Consider the following 8087-nt stretch of genomic DNA (forward strand, 5'->3'; position numbering starts at 1 on the left):
AGTGGAACAGAATCTGGAGTCCAGAAGTAAACCTATGTTTAAATGGATGAGTAATTTTTGACAAAAAAGCGAAAAACATTCAATACAAGAAAAGAAAGCCTCTTCAATAAATGGTGCTGGAAAGACTGGAAAGCCACCTGCAAAAGAATGAAACTAGATTTAACCCAAGTTAACTCAAAATGGATTAAGGACCTGAATATAAGACATAAAACAATAAAATGCATAGAAGAAAACATAGAAGAAAACTCAAAGACCTTGGACTTAAAGAGGATTTTATAAATTTGACCCGAAAGGCAAGGGAAATAAAAGCAAAAATAAATGAATGGGTCTACATCAAACTAAAAAGCTTCTGCTCAGCAAAAGAAATTGTCAACAAGGTAAGAGACAACCATCTGGGTGGAAAAATGTATTTGCAAGCAACACCTCTGATAAGGGGCTAATATACAAAATATACAAAGAACTCATACAACTCAATAACAACAACAACAACAACAACAACAAAATAAATGATCCAATCAATAAATGGGCAGAGGACCTGAACAGACACTTCTCCCTAGAGGACATACAAAAATGCCGACAAACATATGAAAATATGCTCAACATCGCTAGCTGTTAGGGAAATGCAAATCAAACATGCAAATCAAAACCACAAGGAGACACCATCTCACACCTGTTAGAATAGCTATAATGAACAAAACGAGTAATAAATGTTGGAGAAGATGCAGAAAAAAAGGAACCCTCATACACTGCTGGTGGGACTGCAAATTGATACAGCCACTATGGAAAACAGTATGGAGTTTCCTCAAAAAACTAAGAATTGATCTACCATATGATCCAGCAATCCCTCTACTGGATATTTACCCCAAAGACTTGAAAACCCATATCCAGTATGTTGGTGGAATTGCACAAAGGGGTATAGGAAACGTTTTTGGGTAATGGAAATGCTCTAGATTGTTGTGGTTTCATGTGTGTATACATCTTTCAAAACTCATCGAATTGTACACTTGAAATAGGTGCAGTTTATTGTACATAAAGTAAATGTCAATAAAGTTGTTTATAAAAGATTTACCTTAGGATCATTAAAATAAGATTTTATTGAAAATTATTTATTGAACCTTAAAATAAGATTTAAAATTTGATTGATTACACAAATGAAACAGTCTACCTGTAAATTTCTTCAAGGTGTGATGTGGGTGAAATGTGATCAATGGAAGAGTTTTTTTAATAGGTGAAGAAGAGGCGATATCAGTGCATTTTAGTTCATATTTGGTATCTCTTTTTTAATGTGGAATACCCCAACAGTAAAACAAATTAATTAGTTTAGATTATCTAAAATTGATCTCAAGTGTTTAGAGAGTTTCCTAGTCTGGCCCTTCCAAAGTAGATAGCATGAGACACAGTGATAACAAAATAGCTTATGCAAAGCCAAATTGAATATCGCCTATGATATCAACATTTTGTATTCACTGAATGAAAATTGTATTTGGAATTGTTTGCCTGTACATTATTTCATATTAAAAATTGGATTAAAAAATTGCTATACTCATATATCGAATAGCAGGGTGGTTCCTTAGGAAATCCAATATGATAAATGAAGCATTAATTTTAAGATCTAGCTTTAAATGCTATGCATCAATCAATATGTATCCTTTACGTAGTCTCCTCCAGAATCTTTTAGAATTTTTTTTTCCAATCTATGAGACAATGCTGGTGAATTCTTTTCTTAGTAGTCAATATGGAAATAGGAAGCCCTGAACTAATCCTAGAAATAATATTGAATCCAATTAATGCCACCTTGTCATGTGTGCATATGGAATGTAACAAAGAGTAGCTAAAAATAAAGAAATAAATTTTTCCGAAATACTACACAGGTGTTGTGAGAATACTTTCAACTGAGTTAGAAATCAGTTGCCTTATTAGTTATGCTTACATGTTAGTGAAATTGTAAGTATTCTATAGTGGTAATACGGGAACCCTTGCATTGATTTCATAATTATTTTGACCTGTTTATTTTGGATTGATGGTAGGAGACCCTTATTAGAATAGGGTTGGTCGGAATGGAGTGAGGCTAGGTCAACTGAATTCTAAATGCCAGTCATGGGTTCCTTAGTGATGATGAACACCGTGCTTAGGCTACCAGCCTATGGCTTATTCACTTGTTTTTCGTCATCACACAAGGGCTCAACTACAATCCCGGGCTCCGGCTCCGGCTCCGGCTCCGGCTCAAGCTCCAGCTCCATCTCTGGCTCCAACTCGGTTTCCGGATCCAGCTCAATCTCCGGCTCAGGTACCTGGACAGGCTCAGGTCTTGGGGCAGGCCCCTGGGCAGGCTCCGAGGCAGGCTCAGGCTTGGGGATAGGCTCATGATCTGGCCCCAGGATGGTGTCAGAATCAGTCTCATGGAAGGAAGGTGGCAGAGTTGATTCTAGTTGGATAACGTCCTCAGATGGCATCGTCTCGAACTCTGTACCTTGGTTTACCTTTGTCATTGGTCTGCAGGAAGAATGCCCAGGGAAGACTGTTAAGGTTCGACATTTCACATGGAGTCATAGGCTCTGTAGCTTCAGTGACCAGGTCCCAGTCTGTTCAGGACTTCTGTGATTTGTGATATTCTGTCTCACTGTCAGACTACGTGTCTCCATTTTGGGTACAGAAAGGTTGTGTCTCAACAATATTATGAGAATTCAAGAGAGAAAAATCAGTATTTAAAAGATGAGAAAACTGCTATCAGGAGGAAATGTTCTAAAGATTTAATAAAGTCTTCGAGGACCAAATCCATGTCTCAGGTGCATCTAGCTCCGACTTCATCTAGCACAATACTTGGCACCTGGTTGGTACCCAATACATAGTTGTGGAAGCATATAAATGGACAGATGAACAAATGAACAAGTGTGATATACATTCGAGAAGAAAGAGAGTGGGCAAGAGCATGGACTATGGGCAGGGTCTCATTCTGACTTCTATTGGTCTAGGCACTTTTACCTTCATGGGCCCCTTTTTCATAATGAAAAGTATTAAAAATTATATTTTATGACTGAGTTAGCAGAAATACAAGTATATTAATATGATAAAAGAATTTTTTCTTAGACCTAAAAGAATGGTTGTGGTAGTTAAATGAGTTGGTGTAAAGTGCTTAGAACAGAGTCCGGCACACAGTGCTCAGTAAACCGTAGCCATCATCATTCTTTTATAAAAGCAGTGAGGGTGAGCAGAAAGATATCCCCAATATCCTAAAAAGAGTGCTTAGGAAGAGCTGACTGAAAAGAGATATGCCTGAGAAATGTCCATATTCAAGTAAAGACAACAAAATAAGGTCTTACTCGAGTTCTGCAGTGGTTTTAGAATTTCTCTTCCTTTCTTTCCTCTTTGTCTTTGCCTTGCTCCTTGCGAAGCACACCACAGAAGTGACAATGGCAGCACCCGCCAAGGTACCTACCAAGGCCCCAATAATGATTCCAACTTCTGGATCTGGAGGATATAAGCAGCTGGTTAGTAAAGTGGAACATATGTCTGCTTCATACATGTGCATTTGTGACCAGTAGGACTATTTGGGGCATTCATATAGGGGGAAAGAGACTTGTATAGGCTGGGAGCATGGGAAAACCTTGAACTCTGCCAGTTAGACTCATAGTAGTGGAAGAAAGATGCCTGGCTCAACTGTGTAGCTTACCCATTCACATTTATTTATACACATAAACTAAAAAAAATATGCTAACTTGTGGGAGGCGGGGTCTCTTTAAAAACGAGGTTTAGAAAAGTGAGTCTTCAGTGTACATTTGCTTGGTCGCTGAGAAAGACACTATGGAGCTGCAATCTGGTAACCAGAGAAGTGACCCGTTATAGGAAGGGACATTTTACCAGGCTTTCCCAGAGCATAGGTGAAGTAGGTCCCTAAAAACCTCTCCCACAAATTCCATGTTCACCATGGAGCTTCATGCATTCTGGCCATTGGAAAAGGATATACCCATTTTCATAAACAAGTGTCTAGATCAGTGTATGGAGAATCTTAATGAGTGTGAGACAATTCACCTGAGCACCAGACCTTAAAGTACTGAGGTATTGTCCTCAAGAGGCTATGTTTGGGTTCCAGGCAGGCCCATCCCCTTCTGCCTTCCCTCAAATAAAGGTGAATGTTTTATATTTTGAGACAAAAGACTAGTTGAATTGCCTGATTATTCTTTTAACTTTTTTTTTAATGATTAAAACGATGCATATGCATAACTTAGAAAGACAAACAGTTCTGTTAGACTTCTAACAAGAAAACAGAGGTCCCCCATTTCTGAGTTCCATTCACTAGAGGCAACCGTTCTTAAGTCTTTTTGTTTTTTAATCTTTTGGAATTTGCCCCCTTGTTTCCATTATGCTTGTTCTGATACCTCCTGCCTTTTCCAATTTTTGTCATTTTCTATTGACTTCCTACTCTAGAAGTTGAAAATTTAACTATCTTATATCGTTCCTCTCACACCCTGCCACATTCTCCTAATATAGTTATAGCACAAGTTGTAGTTAAATCCAAGTTTGCAGTATTATGACTATGTAAATATCGTTCACAGCTGCAGAACATGGTGTATATTATGATCTTATACAACATTTAAAATTTTTCCTTGAGGATAGTAAGTACCTCATTTTTTAAAATACATTTAAAAAATGTATTATCACTAATCTCCAACTCTCCAGCAAAATTGTTAAACTCCTCTTAATAGATTCAGACACATCAGATAATCTATTGGTTTCTTTCCCCCACCCCTCAAAGACGTCTCTTCTGAAATCCTCCAACTTCCTCCCCCAGCATGAACTGGATGCACTTCTAAGCCTGCTGCTCTACTGCCATCCTTCAACTGACTTTCACCTTCACTCCTGTTTTAAAGATAAAGAAACAGCCTTTCCAAGTCCCTTCAAGATCCAGTCCAAATAGCACTTCATTGGTAAAGCTGGTCCTGGTTCTATAAGTGTAATTGATTGTTTCTTCTTTAGTATCCTATATGCTACCGTGTGCAGACCTCTATTATAGCATTTAACATATTTTAGTGTTTGTTTGTCCCTCTATCTAAACTGTAAGATCCTTGATTGTAAGACGTATATCTTATCAACTTCTATATCTTTATCACCTAGGACAGTCTCTGGCATACAGCAGATATTCAGTGAATATTTTAGGAAGGAGGGGGACAGGAAGAAAGGAAGGAAGGAAAGAAGCCAAATGCCAACATCATCGGAAAGAGGATTCAAAAGGAAGCAAGGCTCAAGTGCAAGTCCTAAGAGTTTCTACATCCACAGTACAATTGTACCTCTGGAAAGGCAAAAAGGGTTTGACAAAGATCTAGAGAAAAACAACAGAAATGATCAAGGGACCGAGGACACAATAGGAATACAGAAAAGGAAAGACCAAAAAGGTGAGATTTCTTCACTTTGGAAAATAGCTGAAAATTATATGAAAATGAATGAGCAACCTAGAGCTGGAAAATGTTGGATTCAGGACAAATACAAGGAAGAAAGCTTCATAGTAGAGCAATAATCCAGTGGAATGGGCCACCCTGCATAAGGTACATATTAAAACCACAGATTCAAAATAAGTTAGAAAAAATTAATAGATAACATTATCCTGTTATTAAAGTGATCTTTGAGAGGTGTTGCAAGACATCCCTTTGTAAAAGCTTGCCCCTGACTGGCCCAATTTGACGATCCCAGGCCCTCAAGTCTATGCTTAGTAACTAAGTGCCTTTAAACTGGAAGGTTGAGATTTAGAAGCATCCTGGCACAGCCAGTCACTAACTGGATGATCTTGGGCAAGTCACTCACTGCCCTGAACTTCAGTTTCCTTTTAAGTAAAATGAGGCTAACAATATATTCTGCCTCCTAGAAAGGGTGGTTGGAAGATTGAGTGAGATAGTGCTCTCAGCACATGGCTGAGTGCCTGGCACATAATTTGTGCTCCACATATTAGCTGCTGTGACTGTAGGTACGAGTACTCTTTTTGTTATTATTATTAGAGGCAGATCTTAGCAAATTAGTTAAGAATTGGAAAGTTTGTGAGCTCTGTGTTAGACATAGATTGCTACAGTTTTACCTGGATTTATCAACAGCATAACAAGGAAAATTCAGCCTGGTACTATTAATGAGGCTGTTGTTTTATTTATTAAATAGTAATACCTACTCTTGAGATTTTGTGAGGATTAAATAAATAAATTTTTGTAAACTGTTTAGGGCAGTGTGTTGTACATATCAACTATCATGTAAGCATTAGATATTAGGACAATAATTAATCATTTCAACCTATAAATAAAGCACCAAAATCTCCAGAGAGGCAGGAAGTATTAACCAGGGATGTTAATTAATTTACTTGGTTGGCAGGCCCAGGATACTTGACTTAAGGAGGAACTGTTAAAATTGTGTGGTCAACTCACGTGAAGCAGTTAGATCGATTTCACAGGAACTATTGCCAAGGTTGTTGATCGCAGTGCACTGGTAATAACCTTCTTCAAAATTAGTCAGATTTCCAATAACCAAAGTACCGGTGACTGGATCTGTCAAAACCAGGATATAGACATTTGAAATATTTTATGTAGGTACAGATTGTGTCAGTGTAGCAGATCTTCAATTCCCACCCACTTCTTCATATCAACCTCCCTTTCTTGAGATGTCCAGGGTCCAATTAGACCCTTGGCGACTATTCCAAAGGTAGCCCACCTAGGACCATGCCATTCTCTCCAAAACTAGGCTTGACTTTTAGAAGTTGGGGTTAAGACCAGATGACAATCATCTTGTTAGGAGAGAGACATTTTTTTTTTACATTCCTTTCCCAGGAAAATAGAAGATTAAATTGTAAAGATGAGCAGTAGGCCACATATATATGTCGTCAGCTATCACACACACCATGCCTTGCCAGGGGCTGCTGAGGACTATACCTACCGAATCTTCCTTTCACTGGGATGATGTCTCTTCCTTCAAGTTTATACCAGTGGTACACAGGGGAAGGTGTTCCAAGCACCGAAAGGCAAGAAAGAGATATAGGACGGCCAGTTTCTGGTATTCCTTGAATGCTGCAAAAGGGCTTAGAAGGTTTGACTGTAAAGCAATGATAAAGAGTAAAAACCTTATAGGATGAATGACAGCCTGTAACAATTGCAGTCACTTCCTCACTTTCATTTTGTTTTTGTGCGCTTTTTTTTTTTTTTTAATCTTAAAAACTTATTTTGGCAGTTTTCTGTTTATACCACTAGATGGAAGTAGAGCACTTCAGATGCAGGGACCTTCCAGTCACCAAGCCATTAACATTCTAATAGTGTTTCTTCTGTCTGCCTCCTCCCCAGATTCATAACCATGAATTTCCACATTGTATCTTAAAATATGGCTTTTAAAAAAACAATCAAATGTAAGCAAACACTAAAACAATTAGGAGTATAGTTTATACTCTTGAAGCACAGTTTTAAAGGAGAATAGAACCCTTAAATACTTTGAGATAGATTGTTATTTTTTCTTTTAAAAAAAATGCTGTATTGTGTCATATTTTTCTTTTTCCTTTTCCTTTATGAGTCATTTTTGCCATTTATTCTTCTGGGGGTTTGCACACAATGGTTGGAGGGTTTCAATTTGCCTTTGTCACTCATTGATAGGGGAAGCCCATTTGGGGGTAGGGTGTGCTGCAGAGTGGTGAAATCATCATTCATTTTTCACTTTTTCACTCCATAAGTAAACACTTGAATGCCTTCTGTGTGCCTGGCACTGGTCTAGGGCACCAGAAATTAAAAAGTAATTGTGATACAGTTCTGAAGTGGAGTGTAGGGAGTGGTGAAAGAGGAGACCATAGCTTGGAGGGCTTTGTATTTCACGTATTTTATACTGAAAGCAGGAGGACCACGGAAGGAATTTAAGTAAGGGAGGGATGATGGCCATTTTAATATTTTACCTGGATTACTGTGGCTCTGGGGATGCCTGAAACAAGGGAGAGGAGGAGACAGATTCAAGAAGTACTAACAAGTCAACAGTACTTGAGAACTAACTGGATATGGGACATGAGGAAGATGATGGGGTTGGTGATGGGAACATGAGCTTGCCAACATCCTCTGAGATAAAGAATACAGGAGGAGGAG

General features: G+C 38.3%; 1 protein-coding gene across 1 annotated transcript in view; it reads right to left on the reverse strand.

Annotated features, from left to right (window-relative positions):
• Nucleotides 1-2141: 2141 nt before the first annotated feature.
• Nucleotides 2142-8087, reverse strand: part of VSIG1 (V-set and immunoglobulin domain containing 1) — a 30044-nt gene continuing 24098 nt past the window's right edge. Inside the window, exons 5-8 of the mRNA XM_006914796.1 lie at nucleotides 6907-7062; nucleotides 6402-6521; nucleotides 3321-3468; nucleotides 2142-2493 (exon numbers count right to left, since the gene is read on the reverse strand). Coding sequence (XP_006914858.1) covers nucleotides 2142-2493; nucleotides 3321-3468; nucleotides 6402-6521; nucleotides 6907-7062 — 776 coding nt within the window. The remainder of the gene's footprint in view (nucleotides 2494-3320; nucleotides 3469-6401; nucleotides 6522-6906; nucleotides 7063-8087) is intronic.

Source organism: Pteropus alecto, unplaced genomic scaffold (assembly GCF_000325575.1).
Source record: "Pteropus alecto unplaced genomic scaffold, ASM32557v1 scaffold246, whole genome shotgun sequence".
Classification (NCBI taxonomy): domain Eukaryota; kingdom Metazoa; phylum Chordata; class Mammalia; order Chiroptera; family Pteropodidae; genus Pteropus; species Pteropus alecto.